Consider the following 14,648-nt stretch of genomic DNA (forward strand, 5'->3'; position numbering starts at 1 on the left):
TTCCAGGTGAAAAAACAATCCCTGAGCTCTAAAAGCTGAACATCTGGTAGGTTTTTAGCTGTGAATGTCCGCTTCCTCATTCCCCAACATGAACCACCAGCTCGCTGCTTTTTTTTGCTGTGTAATTAATCCGTTGACCAAAAAAAAGGCTCTTGAAAGGGAATCGCAGATCACAACTTGCCATAATCGAACTAATGCAAGCAGACAGGAGGTCACGGCCGCAATAACACGTGTCTCTGTGTCTCTGTGCAGAATGTTGGAGGATGACCTGAAGATCAGCAGCGACGAGGAAGAGGCCGAACAACAGGTGAGCTCCCTCTGCTGTCCGTCCTCTTATTCAGCTGCTGCATATGATCCCTCGCTCCGGCTTCTCCTCCATCTGTCCTTCAGCGTTTCATCTACTAGCATAGCACCCAGTAAATTCAGCTGTGGTTGGGTCACATTTGTTAATTCATTCATCTGGGAGTTGTCAGTGTTACTGAAAGCATAATTCGTCCTCATTTTTCCTTCCATTTGTCACTTAATGTCTTGTATTACAGTAGCTTAAAAGATAGATACTTAGAAAGTTGCATCAGCTTTGACAGTGGACTCCATATGAAGGATACTGAGCCCCCAAAGTGCCCACATACTCAAAGACTTACTTTAAGTAATAGGATCACATGTAAATCTTCCTATGAGTTACATGAGTACACTGTAAAATGTTAGATTTAATGGAATTGACTGGTTTGCATTCAGTTTATATCAAGCGCTTTTCTTTAACCATTCATTATATGGATAAATGAACCTTTGATTTTATATATTGCAGTTGCATTTTCCTCAAAATGATTGCTTCCTGTTTATGAAGCATTAAATAAAAATCAGAAGGAGTAACACTGTTTATAGGTGCTGGATGTCAGTGCCGTGCCCAGAGTTATTTTGTTCTTCATGAATGACACGGCAAAGTCGGGTCATGTCATCTGGACCAAGACGCAGGACACGGAGGGAGACAAAACACAAGTTTAAACAAAGCACGAGCCGTTTATTGTGGCTGATTAGCATGAATACCAAAAAAAAGCAAAAGGCGAAGCGGGGCGAAAACTAAACTAAAACCTAAACTGGAAAAAAAATACAATTTTTGATGACTGTGACAAAAACATGAATATGACGAATAAACACGAACACGAAACTTGAGCACAACCTGAACAGAATCACGAATGACCTGAAACTTGACATGAAGGGAAGAAAACAGACGACCTGACAAAGACTGAATGGACCACACAGACTAAATACACACAAGAGGTGATCAGGGAAAGTGGAAAGACCTGGGGACACAGCTGACACAAATCAACATAATGACACCGCAGGGGAAGTAAAACAAGAGACACCTGACTCTTCAAAATAAAACAGGAAACACTGAGAGATGCAGACATGACAACTCAGGCTTGGAAGCATGAAACACGCAGACAAGAAACACACGACAACTAACACAGAAGGCCTGAGTGGAAACGTAACCCAAACTTAACATTATCTCATGAGCAGAGATGGGCAGTAATGTTTTACAATGAACTGTAATCTGATTACTTTTTTCAAGTAACAATTAATGTTATGGATTACTATTGCAAAATAAGTTAGATTACTGTTACTTTCCTGTAAGCACGCTACGTTACTAAACCGTGATTTTGTTCGTGAGAGCGTCTAATGATAATGACGTTCGAGTGTGCGACGTCCGTGGCAACAACAGACGTGTGCAGATCAACAATGGATAATATGGAGTGCAGGAGAGAGTACGACCATGCAGCATTAAAAATGTGGACGGACTTATAGTACTTTACGGTTTATTGCGTACAAAGTGATAAAAACATTAGTGTCCGCCGTACACAAACTTCTTTCTACAGTGAAAAATGTAACTTCAAATCTTATATGCTGGAATATGCAGAAAATAGGTTTAAATGTTAAAGAAATGTCTAAGACTGTTGCATATAATTCAATTTTTACTTGATGTAATGTGCATAACATTAAAAATTTTAAACTAATTAAACAATTTTAAAAAGAGAATTTTCCCTTTGATTCAATTTTATATGATGGATTATGCATAAAAAATAGAATTGGTCTGTTGGTTTATTACATATTCAGGTTGTGTATCATGTTTTTGAAAAATAACTAAGAAACTATGTAACTAATTACTTTTCAAAATAAGTAATCAGTAGTGTAACAGGATTACTTTGTTGGAGAAGTAGTCAGTTATAAGTAACTAATTACTTTTTCAAGTAACTTGAACAACACTGCTCATGACTATTACAAAATAACTTAACTCTACCCTTTCTTATGGAGAACACGTGATTTTAACATAATATTAACATAAGAAATCAACAATACACGAAACGCTGGGTCACAGATCTGACAGGCCAGGCTCAGGGACGAGGCGCTAAGGAAGACCAAATCTGATTGCATGCTGCCCCCTCACTGTGATGTCACAAACAGCTGGAAATCAAAGTACAACAAAGCTGGCTACAGGTTTATACTGAAGTCATGCAGGGTGCAGGGGGAACGACTCAGGTTTTACAGTATAAATACTGGCTGACATTTACACTTTAGAAGAGTCAGTTAGTTGTTATTATTACATAATAACTGTAAGTTTAACCTGACATTTATCTCACACTACACATCAAGACTAACATTGTGCAACTTCATGCTGAAGAAAATGTGCAATATGATCAAAAGCTTCAGGAAAACTAATACATGTAATTTCTGGTGAGATTGTTTATTTTTTCCTATTAAAATGCAATAAACCAAACACAGACATGCAGGAAAGTGAGATGTTCCAGTAACAAGCAGACACGGAGAAAAGAAAGTGAAAGCTCCTCCTGTACTTTATTTATTGACTTTATTGAGTGACTAATTACTGGCGATCTTTTGGTTTTTACTTTAAGTTTTGTAATGAATCATTTAGATGCTAATTTAATTCGTCATTCTGTAATAGCTTTTTAAATTGTTCAATTTATTAAGTGTTTGTAATTAAATACAGTAGGTCAGTTAGTGTTCTGGTGGCTCTGCATGCTAATTCTGGGGCTAAAAAACACCAAGCATAGTCATTAAAGGTCAGAATGTCAGTATCGGCGGTAGCTTCTCCATCACTGGTCTGATGTTTACAAACCTTGGAGCGGTGATGTGTCCTGTTGTGGGGTGTATCAGCATTTTTTATCCACTATTCACTGACTAAAGAGGTCGGCTTTGTCACTCTGGGAAACTTTGCATATTTGCGTGCGGTCGTCCTGCTCTTCCTGTCTTGTTTTTCAGTATGGAAATTGGCACGATGGCCCTTTCTCCTCTAATCACTGTCATCACGCGCTAATGATGCCAGAGATGAGTTCAAAGCAGTCAGTGGGGGTCGTGCTGCTGCCCCCTCCCCACTGTGCACACAGATATCAGCGCTCATCAAAGAGTCTGTGAGATGTTTTCTGTTAATGAAGATACCGATTCCTCTCATCCCATTTTAACTGGCCTTCTGATTGTATAATAACCATGATGGTAGATATTATAATTATAAATGATGGCAGGTCATTTATAATGGTTTAAGTTTGTGTAATGTGTGCATTCAGGATTGCAGTGAGTGGCAGTATAATTAGAAAAATACTGAACAACTATGGCTTGTTTGGAAAGGTTTCCAGGAGAAAACGTCTTCTCTCTAAAAGAAAAAGAAATGGAATCGCAGCTTAGGTCTGCACACAAACTGTAAGACGTATGGAACAACGTCCTTTGGACAGACAAGACAGAAGTGGAGATGTTTGGCCATCTACGACAGTAAAAACACCCCGTCGAGCATGGTGTGCTGGAGGGGTGATGATTTGGTCTTGTTTTGCAGCCACAGGACCTGGGCACCTTGTAATCATCATATTCTGGAGTCAAATGTGATCACTGTCTGTCTGACAGTGATCCCAAACACAGCAACAAATCTACAATGATTCAGTCAAAGTCCAGAACTCAACCAAAATATTATAGCAAGACCATAAATAAGATATCCATGAACGATTGTCTGCAAACCTCAGAGTACTGTGGAAAACGTTCTTTTTCATATGATTGTATACATTTGATTGCTTGCATCGTTTGCACTGAGTTTGTATGCATATATTTATCCAATCGAATGAGATTTGGAACAACTAGCGAGTCCTACTTGTCATATACGTCACCTTCAGCCAAAGCTGAAAAATGAAGCCAAGGTAGAAGCGCCAAAAACTGCCGTTCTTGTTGGCCACTCAGTCTCCATATGCACAGCTTTATCCATATAAAGAAATAAAGCCTGCTACAAAAACAGTTTGTTCTATAGCTGATTTCCTCCTTCATATTCTCATTCCTTTCTATATTCTTATGGGTTAAAATAAGATGTGTGGCCACTTTGACTGTGCTGACACAGGCGGCTCTACCCAGTCACTGTCTGCTAATTCTAATGAATGTGGCATCAGTCACACTGAGGCCTTAACTTACGGTGTCCTGAACCAATAAGTGACATCAGCATTTTGTCTTGTTGAACTAGATTCAATTATTTATTTTATCATCAGTCTACACGTAAGACACCATCATTTAATTAATTTCTGAGAAATAACTAAGAAACACCATCTTTGAAAAAGTTTTCCGCTCCTTTAACATGACATTTGGTCTTTGTCAGCTGTTCTTGAGGTACTTCAATAACTTCACGTAAATGTGCCAAAATGACTGGATATAGCAGTCGTAGCTGATAGTGTGTCAGAGTGAATAACAAGCTTTGGGAGTCATGAGCGAATTGACTTTAGACCTGCGAGAGAGAATTGTGTAAAGGCATGGATCTGGGGAAAATTGCAAGTATGTTTCTGCAGTGCTGAAAGTATGATGTTTGAAACAGAAGTTGTTTGGAACTATCAGCAGTTCCCTCGGTTTGAGGTACTAAAGGTATTAAAGAACCTCCTCGGTTCTAAAAGATCCTGACAGGACGTGGAGGTGGGAGAACATTATAGAAGGTCACAGACAGTCGTATAGAAGATTCCCAAAAGGCTCAAGAATTTCAATTAAATTAAATAAAATGTTATTTATATAGCGCCAAATAAAAGAAAACAAAGATTTCAAGATGCTTTGTAAGGCATAGACTCTACAACTGTACAGAGAAAACCCCAACAGTCAGTGGGAAGGAAAAACTCCCTTTTAACAGGAAGAAACCTCCAGCCAGAGCCAGGGTCATGGAGGGGCGGGGCCATCTGCCGTGACCAGCCGGGGGTGATGGGAGGGAGACAGGATAAAAGAAACACCAGAAGAAATCTCAGATAACAAGAAGCGAAGATTTGAGGCTGACGTTGCTGCTAAAGGTGATTTAACGAAGTGTCTGAACACCTTTACGTTAAAACTGGATTTTTCCTTCTTTCTGTATTTAAGAAAAAACAAAAACCTGTTTTACTCAGAATTAATTGAACCATTTGAAGATGAAGCCAAGCAGCCAACACCTTGACAGGGGCTGGAAACATCCTCTATGGATTTTATTTATGCAGCAAAGTTTCAAACACAAATGGTTTTCCTCCAATCTCCCATTTGTGGCTGACATATTGTCAAGTCCCAGCAGAATTAAAAAGAGCGAGGGGAAAGGCAGCAGTGTATGGGGGACTGTTTGTTGTATTGTTTGTGTGTAGGTAACAAAAACTACAGGCTTCATTTGTCTGTGCAAATTTTATTTTTATGTGTGTTAGCGAAAGAGATATTTGACATTTTGATATAAAAACACAAAATATATGCAGTGTATGCAAAAAGGCCACAGGATTAAGTCTAATTCGACTGTTTTCACCATACATTCAGTCGCTCTCTTTCTCTCTCACGCTCTGTATTTTTTATTTTGTTGTCAGCCTGTGTGCAAGACAGACACTGGGATTGATTTAGATAAACAGAGAGGGAGGTGCGAAAGAATGAAAGGAACGGAATAAGTTAGAGGGAGAGAGACCAAACAGAGTGAAAACAACACAGACAGGAGGAAAAGACGGAGAAAGAGGGAAAGAAAACCAGATGACAGTGAGGCTGAGATGTATTTGGTGGCATTTTTCCGTGCATGCTCTTAACAGGCTTATGGCAAATGAGTGCACGGTGTATTATCAAGCTTTCTTAGCCTGAAGTAAAACACAACACGCACACATTCATAACTGACACACACACATATATGCTTGCATGTACTACACATTTGCGCACATATACATAGGGAGATGCACATACAGTGTACTCATGCAGACGTTGCCTCATAAGCATTTACACCAGCAAACACATAAATATAAACACATGCTGACAGAGTGTGTGTGTGTGTAAGAGAGACACACACACAGATGCACAGTGTCATTAGTATGCCGTGGCACAACACTGTGAGGGCAGCAGAGGAGTATGATGAATATGTTTTTGGCACAGAGCAAAAGGAGATGGAGGAGAGGAGGGAATTGAAAGAAGGAGCAGAGGAAGGGGGAGATGAGGAAAGAGGAGAGGAAAGGAGTGAGGGCAGAAAAAAGAGAGATGTTCCTAATGACTTTAGAAACTGACAGAAAAACAGCAACCCAATTACCGCTGCAGGACCGTCCTTTGTCTCTATCTGCCTGTGTTTCTCTCTGCGAGCTCGTGATGACAGATCACCTTGGTCAGAGCAAAGTCGGGCTTAAAAGTTCCGTCTCTATATGAAGGCACAGTTGCAGCTGGGAAAAGTGTCTAGCAGAAAGGAAGCCTTAAACACATCACGCCTGCTGCACTGTGGCTTAGCTACAGTAATACTGAATGCAGACGAGTTTTGTGCGTAGGCTGAGTAATGTTACACGACGCTATAATATTAAATTCAGGAAAATGCAGCTGGAGGAGATCAGTTTTAGCTGCGCAGCTTTCGGATGAATCTGTGGAGGAAATCAGGTCTAAAGAGATAAACATGCCAGCCTGACAGAGCTGGTTGGTAAAGGTTAAAAGAGCTGCATGCATGAACTAACTTGAGCTGCATGCACACTGCATGGAGCAGAGAGTTGGCTTTGTCTCCATGGGAAACTCACAGGTGTTAGTCGAAACATTAGCAATAGCTCTGCAGTGAATTAGCATGAAGAGTCTTGAACCTGGAACATTTAAATAGAATTAAGCTGATATCCTTTTTTTAGTTTGAAAAGTTGGTTTAGTTTAGTTTTCCCGACATTGGTTACCATTGTGATCTGTATTATTTTATCTATGCCTTTACAGTCACCGGGGTTCTTTGCCCAAGGATTAAGCCATTGGCGTTCCAATTGGCAGACAACCTGCTGAGGCCAATCAATGTTCAGCCAATAGTAATGGCAAACGTTTTGACTTCTGCTAGCAGGGAAAGCGCAGGAAATACAAATTTTATTACAAATTTCAGTTATACTATGATCGTAATAGGGACGAGAGGCTGAGGCACGACTACAATGTCAGTGTCTGTCAGTGCGCCCCAGGGTGGCTGTGGCTACAATGTAGCTGCCATCACCAGTGTGTGAATGTGTGTGTGAATGGGTGGATGACTGGATATGTAAAGCGCTTTGGGGTCCTTAGGGACTAGTAAAGCGCTATATAAATACAGGCCATTTACCATTTACCATTACAATGACTGTGAGCATGTGCAATGAACTCTTTTAAGCAACTTTGATGCGTCGAGATAGCGACAGCAGCCTACCAACCTGCTTTCAGTCCGCTATCAGTTAGTGCACAGTGTTAGTGCATCAGTCAGTGATTTCATGGGGTTAATATAGTTGTTGTTTTTTGTATTAATACAGCAAATATCAAATTGGCATAAATCCAAAATCTACACAGGTCCAAATAAACTCTCACAGATTTGAAACATAATTGTTTTCACCAACAGTGATGTTGTTGCTGCAGGTTGGCAAAGCAAAATGACATAAATCCTCGTCAATCTACAACAACAAACAAGTCGCACTCATCCATTCAGACTGACTCAGGCTGATTGTTTATAAATTAGATGGTAGTTATTTTCTAACCTTTGCTAGTCTGTCTGAGAGTGATTGCAGCCAGTCTGAGTTGGACCATTATTGCTTGGAGACAGGTTGCCTCCCACCGGGTGACCTGTGGCGTCACTTTTATATCAAAGTTGCCCAGATGTTGAGGGTGTTGCACACTCAACCTCTGGGTGAATATTTCATTGTTGTAGCTACTTGCAATCAGTTGCATAAAAAAAAAGAAATATATAGAAATCGATCAGTCTGTCAGTGTAATCACCAGTTGCCAAATCATTTTTACTGTGACTGAGCCTTTACGTGAAGAAAAAGGTCTACTATGTGACAGATCCTCACACATCACCTCTTCCTATCAAAATAGTTTTAAAACACTTTGCATTGGCTTCCTATATCATCTATATTCTGGACGGATCACAGATTGTAAGAAGGGAGCTAACAAGGAAGTAAAGCATTTGCTTCTAGTACTATGAAGCAGTTTTTCGGTAAATGGCTTTCTGTTTAGCTTGGCTCTTGGCGTGCACTGCAGAATGCAAATGAGCATGCAGACTACAAAATGCACAGAAAACACTTCAACTGCTGGAAATCCAGTACACATCATAGTGATGTACTCAAGGATTTGAATGTGCACTAGGTAGGAAACATGAAACCAGAGCATCAAAGGAAATCTGATTAGCGGAGCTTTACGACAAAAAGACCCACGCTGGTGTTCGGGGTGCCGTTAAGTCTGTGTAATCGACACGTGTAGAAAATATGTTGTGTTGCACAAGTGAGCAGCTCTGACCTTTTATCTATCCAGTGGCAACATCCTATTAATCATCTAAAGCACATAGTTACAGGGTGACCTCAAATCACAGTCCTGGGTGGTTTAATTGCGAAGCAGCCTCATAAATAAAGAAAAGCTGAAAGAAGTGAACGGTGGGTGTTTATGGAGAGAACAAGGACGACGGGACAAGTGTCAGGACACCGCTTTCACTACAACTTTAATTAAAGCTCAAAATTGGGTTTTTGAAATGAATATGTTTACTTTTAGCCTTGGTAGGTTTTTTGTGCCTGTATAATCACCAGTTTTGCAACTAAATGCAATTGTTCATTTTTGGCGTAATGCTAGGTGATCTCAGAGTGCAGATCATGTCCACTGCTGTGACTTCCATCAGAGATTGGCAGACTTCCTGCAGAAGAGCAGCAGTTTAAAAAAAAAAGAAAGGACAGAGGCTACCAACGAACCTTGAAATAGAAATATCGCGTAACAACGAGTCAAAGCAAGCTAGACAGCACAAACAAATAGAAGTATAGAAAGGCATCGATCAGTGAGTTCAAAAGCCTGCCGAGTAAATGCAAAGTGTTAAAGTGACTACGTGGGCTTAAAGGCAGCTGAGTAAACAGAGTCCTTATCATGGCTAACACATCGCAAAGAAACACACTTGTTCATATGTTAGCTGTCTGTTGGACATGATTGAGATCACAGCCATCAAACCAAGCAGAAATGCTCGTGTATGTAACAGGACAGATTAAAGACTGACAATGTTCACGAACAGGAAAGTGTTCGGTGGACTTGCTGTGTCAAATCCAGCTGGCATCGGAGGGAAAGATGCTAAAATACAGTCGCTTTGTGTTCCACTTGTGAAAATCCAGCAGCTCCTGTATTTTCAGTAACGCAACCTCCTCGCAAGAGTTGCATCATAAATTCAAGAACTGAGTTCAGGTGTTAGAAATGCTTTTACAAAGTCTCTCACGTGAAAGTAAAGTGACACCGTACAAGACAAGCAAAGAATTCATTGTTCGCTTCCTGTTTAAATTGGTGTGGGGGTGTTTAAAGCCTTGTTAAGACCGTATTGCCGGCCCCGCTGTGAAACATTGAGATGTCTCGCACCCACACGAGAAAGGCGAGCGAAGAGGGGATTTTAGAAATATAATCATATACGTCTGGAAAAGCTTTAAGGTCTGAATCGTGTTGCTTTTGGTAAAACAGCTTGTCCCTTTTTGTCGGGAACAATGCTCGCAGCCGTGTTATAACAGAGGAGATTGTGTGAATAAATGCTGGTTGGTTTGTTCTTTATTTAAATCCAAGTAAAGCCACCAGCCAGCTAAATATATTCACACATAGATCCTCTCCATGAGCCCTGCAAGCCTCCCAAAGCCAAAGATCTGAGGAGGTTTGTTGTTCTAGCCTGCAGCTCCACATCGATCTATCAGAAACTTCACTGGTCCAGTTAATCACCTTATTCCTAGAGAGAGAGAGAGTGGGGGGGGACAACAACAAGCCGGAGGGAAGAAAAGGTCCTGTTTTTGTTTGAGTAATTCATTTTAATTGTTGGGTTACAGTGCTTGAAGAAAAATTAATGGCTGATATTTGCAGGAATTGAGTTTACTGTTTTTGTTTTGTCGCTCTAATTGATGTAGCCATGCGCAAAAATGACTGGGAGGCGTCAGAGGGAGGAAGAGAGGACGGGGGAGAAGGTGGAGGCTAGGAAAAGGCTTCACTGACATGCTTAATCACCCCCCACCCCAATCCCCCCTCCCCCTTGTTCTTTTTGCTGAAAGGAGGAAAAGTATGAATAGAAATAAAGCAGAAGCTCGGAGTGAAGAGAGAGGGCAGGGAGGAAGCGCGGAGGAGGGGGCGTAAAGGAAGAAAGTCGACTTTACTGTCATTTTAATGACAGTAAAGTCGACTTATAGAGGAGAGCTGATCGAGGGAAGGTGAGGCTAAGAAAGTGAAAAGATAGTTTGTGTTTTCTGGAAAATAATTAAGAAAAGCAACACACACACATGGTTACACTGTCGTTCAGTACAGAGGGGTCGTATCACGAACTCATCTACACTGAGTGCAGCAGCTGGAAAGGACGACTGTAATCTCAACTTTTCTCAAACTAGAATTTCAAATTTAATCTTAAAATACTCTGTCATACATTTGACCTTTGACCTCTGAACAATAATGCTCTATGTCGCTATTTAAAAGCATCGAATAGCATCGCCGTTGTTTGTATTGAAAACGTACAGACCAATAGGAAACAACATAGGGAGAGTCTTTGTTGTGTATGTTACAGGTTCTAATCATTCCCGACTAACTTTTTGTTGGAAAATCAAATAAACTTGTGATCAACAACTTTTTTCCATGATGTTTATTATTAAATGTTTAAACAAATTTTTACTAAACTATGAAAAAGCTATGCAGTTAAACTATGCAACATATGTTTTATATCTACAAAAATAATCCTGTGCCAAGCCAGCACGCTCTCTGAGCAGCATTTACTTTTAAGGGAATGGTAAGACATCTGTAGTGCAGTATAACACGTGCATTTAAAGTATTTAAAAAGAACAAAGAAAGCGAAACAAAATAAGATACCATTGCCTTAAAAGTAAATGCTGCCCTGAGAGCGAGCTGGGCTGTGTCGTATTTTTTTGTGGGTTTTTTGTGCTCAATAAATGTAACGAATATTACCACACTGTTCCTGATGTTTGTTAAAAGATGTTTTAGAGATACATAGTTACACAGACTGTGACGATTTGGGTTGATTTTATTTCTCTTTTTTGACACAGTGTCTAGTATCATTTAATCCAACCAAATGAGCGCATTGATCAATTTATCAGCGCTGTCTGGAATTGATTTGAATCGAACCATTAGGTGATCGATAGAGGCACGTCGCTCCTCGCTCGTCCTTGTGGAATAACTGCATCCGTCACACTCGGGAGTTTTAAAAAATGAACAAGCTTTCATTTGTTTCTTAATAAGAACATTAATCAGATGGCGAGTAAAGTCAGTGACGTTTATCACACGTCGTATTGTGTTCTCACCATCATCACTGTCTCGATAGTTAAACATAATCTATGAACATGACTTCTGATTTTTTCTTTTTGTTGTTTCTTTTTGCGACAGGTGTCCGACAAGCCTAAAGCCAGAGCCGCAGCCCTGAGGTAAGACAAATAACCAAACGCTGCACTCTGCAGCCTCGTTTTTATCCTCACAGAAAATAGCACTCACAATAGAGCTGGCGTGCAAGCTGCTCTTCCACCGAGAGCAACCTGGGCTAAGTAAGACCGCAGTCAGATGTCGTGTATTACTTGTTGTTTTGGCAGAGAGAAATAAGGCAGATCCACATATGGCCTGCATTAAGTCAAGTAGCCGGGGCATCATGCTTCTATATGGTGTGGCAGCCAGCGAGTCTTTGGCAGAGGGTGTGAGGTTAATGGAGTGTGTGACTTTCAATATCAGCCAAACAACAAGCTATAAATAACTGTTCTTGCCCTGAAACAGGCAATTGAGGTAGCTGTGGTCAGTGTTTCTCTTTCTGTACTTGTTTTTGAAAGCACGGTTTAGGAGTGCAGAGCCGGCTCACACAACCCTCAGCGTCTAACACGTCTCGCTTCAGTAAATATCCAACGTTTTAGCGGGACGTTGTTTGATTTTTAGGGGTTTTTTGCTATATGAAGTTAATCGCAAATGCAGCCGCTATTAAGTCTTCTGCAGGTGTTGCGCCTCTAATTCACCGAAACATCTGCGGCGACAGGTGTCCGTTTGATAAGGAGAGTCAGCGGCCTGCACGCTTCAGCTCTAACATTCAGATTTAGGCAGCAGACTCGCTATTTGTATCGCAGGGAGACTTTGCAGGGGCTCTGCGTGTAGACTGTGGCTCTGAGGAGGAAACATAAAACCCTGCGTGCATGCATGCATGCGTTATGTTTGAAGGTCAGCGAGTAACATTTCCTCAGGCTCTTTTTTAATAAATGTGGTCTCGTTACAGCTTAACACACATTTAACATTTAGATGCTTCTGTTGTTCGTTCGAGTGTAGGGCACCTTGTTATCGATGCTTTTTGAGTTTCCAGCATTTCCTTTTTTGTTTATTATCCTGGGTTATGGGATGTAATGCATTGTGCATTAGCGTAATCTTATTTCTGCCAGTTGTTACTGTAGATCAAGCATCAGTAATAATCGTCCTGCGGTATGTTGTAGTAAATGAACAGCTTATTCTTGATTCAGCTGGTTAAGTGGCACATGTACAAATGATTTAAGACCTGCATAATTAATGAACACGTTGTTCCTGATTTGTTTTCTTTTCAGTTCATTATTTTTTCCCACCACATTGTTAATCATTACTCTGCAGCGAGGGACCTCCCAGCCTCAGCAGCTCTTGTCCTAAGGTTGTCATCCACTGGGGGTCGGGGTCTGGAGCATATCCCAGCAGTCTTAGGGTGAGAAGCTGGGGTCACTCTGGACAGGTTTTCTAGTCAAACAGGCAAACATTCACAATCACGGCCAATTTAGAATAGCTAGTTAACCGAACATGGATGTCTTTGGACTGTGGGAGGAAAAGATTCTTCTGTTGTGAGGTGAAAGAGCTAACCACTGCACCGCTGTGGCTCCGTTACCTCTGAGTGTATCAGAGTTTGGATACTTTCCTCCCATATAATAGGTTGTTAGTGTCACAGTCACACCATGGAAAACTGTGGTTGTATGATCAAATTATTGTGGCCATATGCAATGTACTCGTGATCTACTTGCATCTTGTAATGGTGGCTTTGAAGACCAGGTCTGCACTAGTCCACTGTTATCAGATTGACACTGGATGGGGTTAAATTAACAATTACATGCGACCTGTGTCTGTTAATTTGGTGATTAGCTGTAAGAAATTGGTAAAAATGTCAAATCTGTATGCATAAATTCACATTAAAGAGAAACTCAGCTGGTTACATTCAGTTTCCAACCAGCCTCGTAGATTTGAAACAGAAACTCCTCCATAAATAGTGACATAGTTGCTGCAGGATGGCAGTTTAACTGCAGAGTGACACGGCTGCTTCATATACGAATATAACCAAAGTACTACGAGTCGGCAACCAGCTGAGTTGTATCGCTTACTGCGAAAAGACACCGTAGACAAGTTGCATTTATTGCATTCATAGTGCAACAAACTGGGATAGCATTTATAAATTAGACAGAAATGATTAGCAAATCTTTGCCAGTCTGTCTGAGAATGATGAGTCCATTGCAGTCGAAACAGGTCGCCTCTCGCCACCTGTGTACTGGACTAACCGTCTAAAGTTCTCACCCACAGACTGAGGCTAGGGGTGTTGCATGTTCAGGGCAGCCATGAATTTTTCCAAGATGCACCGATGTTCCTGTACTGTTTTTACCCCAGTGTGACTGAGCAATTATGGAAGCAGTTGATTATAAAACATAGTTTTATTATAACAGCTGCAACCATCTATGGCTTGTATAATAACGGGAGCAAAGGAGAAGGTGAGAGATGATGCTGCCGAGCGATGCTCCACCATGGCAGGATGTTGGGGTGGATGGATGGGTCCAAAAACAATCTCTTGAAGACTGTCAGTGTTTTCAGTTTCCATTTCCGTTTTCATAGTTGAAGCCGTTTATTGGCCAGCAGTCATAAAGAGCATTGTGATATCAGAAGTACAGGTTTAGGGCTGATTAAACAAATGTTTTAGTCGCCGATGATGAGTCTAGCTTTCTCCAGAGGACTGCATATTTGTTGGTGTTGTTTTTTTTTTTGTAATAATTAATGAATTCATTATTTTTTTGTAGTCTGTCATGTCTGGCAGCTTTTGCAATCAGAATTATGATCTCCACTGTTGTGCCAAACATATTTGCTTTTCCAAGACAAGCTCGGTAAGATCACCTGGTTCATCTTTTTTAATGTATTTAATTGTGCTTCTCTTGTTGCCACTAATTGCATTCTTCACTAAGCATACAGGGAGTGCA

The 14,648-nt window shown here is 40.7% G+C and overlaps 1 protein-coding gene across 1 annotated transcript in view; it reads left to right on the plus strand.

The window, feature by feature from the left end:
* aff2 (AF4/FMR2 family, member 2) overlaps positions 1–14,648 on the plus strand; it is a 208,992-nt gene that overhangs the window by 123,334 nt on the left and 71,010 nt on the right. Inside the window, exons 9-10 of the mRNA XM_085473161.1 lie at positions 253–307; positions 11,809–11,846. Of these exons, the coding sequence (XP_085329287.1) occupies positions 253–307; positions 11,809–11,846 (93 nt within the window). The remainder of the gene's footprint in view (positions 1–252; positions 308–11,808; positions 11,847–14,648) is intronic.

This window comes from Copadichromis virginalis, linkage group LG2, assembly GCF_057382275.1.
Source record: "Copadichromis virginalis isolate Kocher_CV1m ecotype Utaka linkage group LG2, C_Virginalis_male_GT1.1, whole genome shotgun sequence".
In the NCBI taxonomy this organism is placed as follows: Eukaryota; Metazoa; Chordata; class Actinopteri; order Cichliformes; family Cichlidae; genus Copadichromis; species Copadichromis virginalis.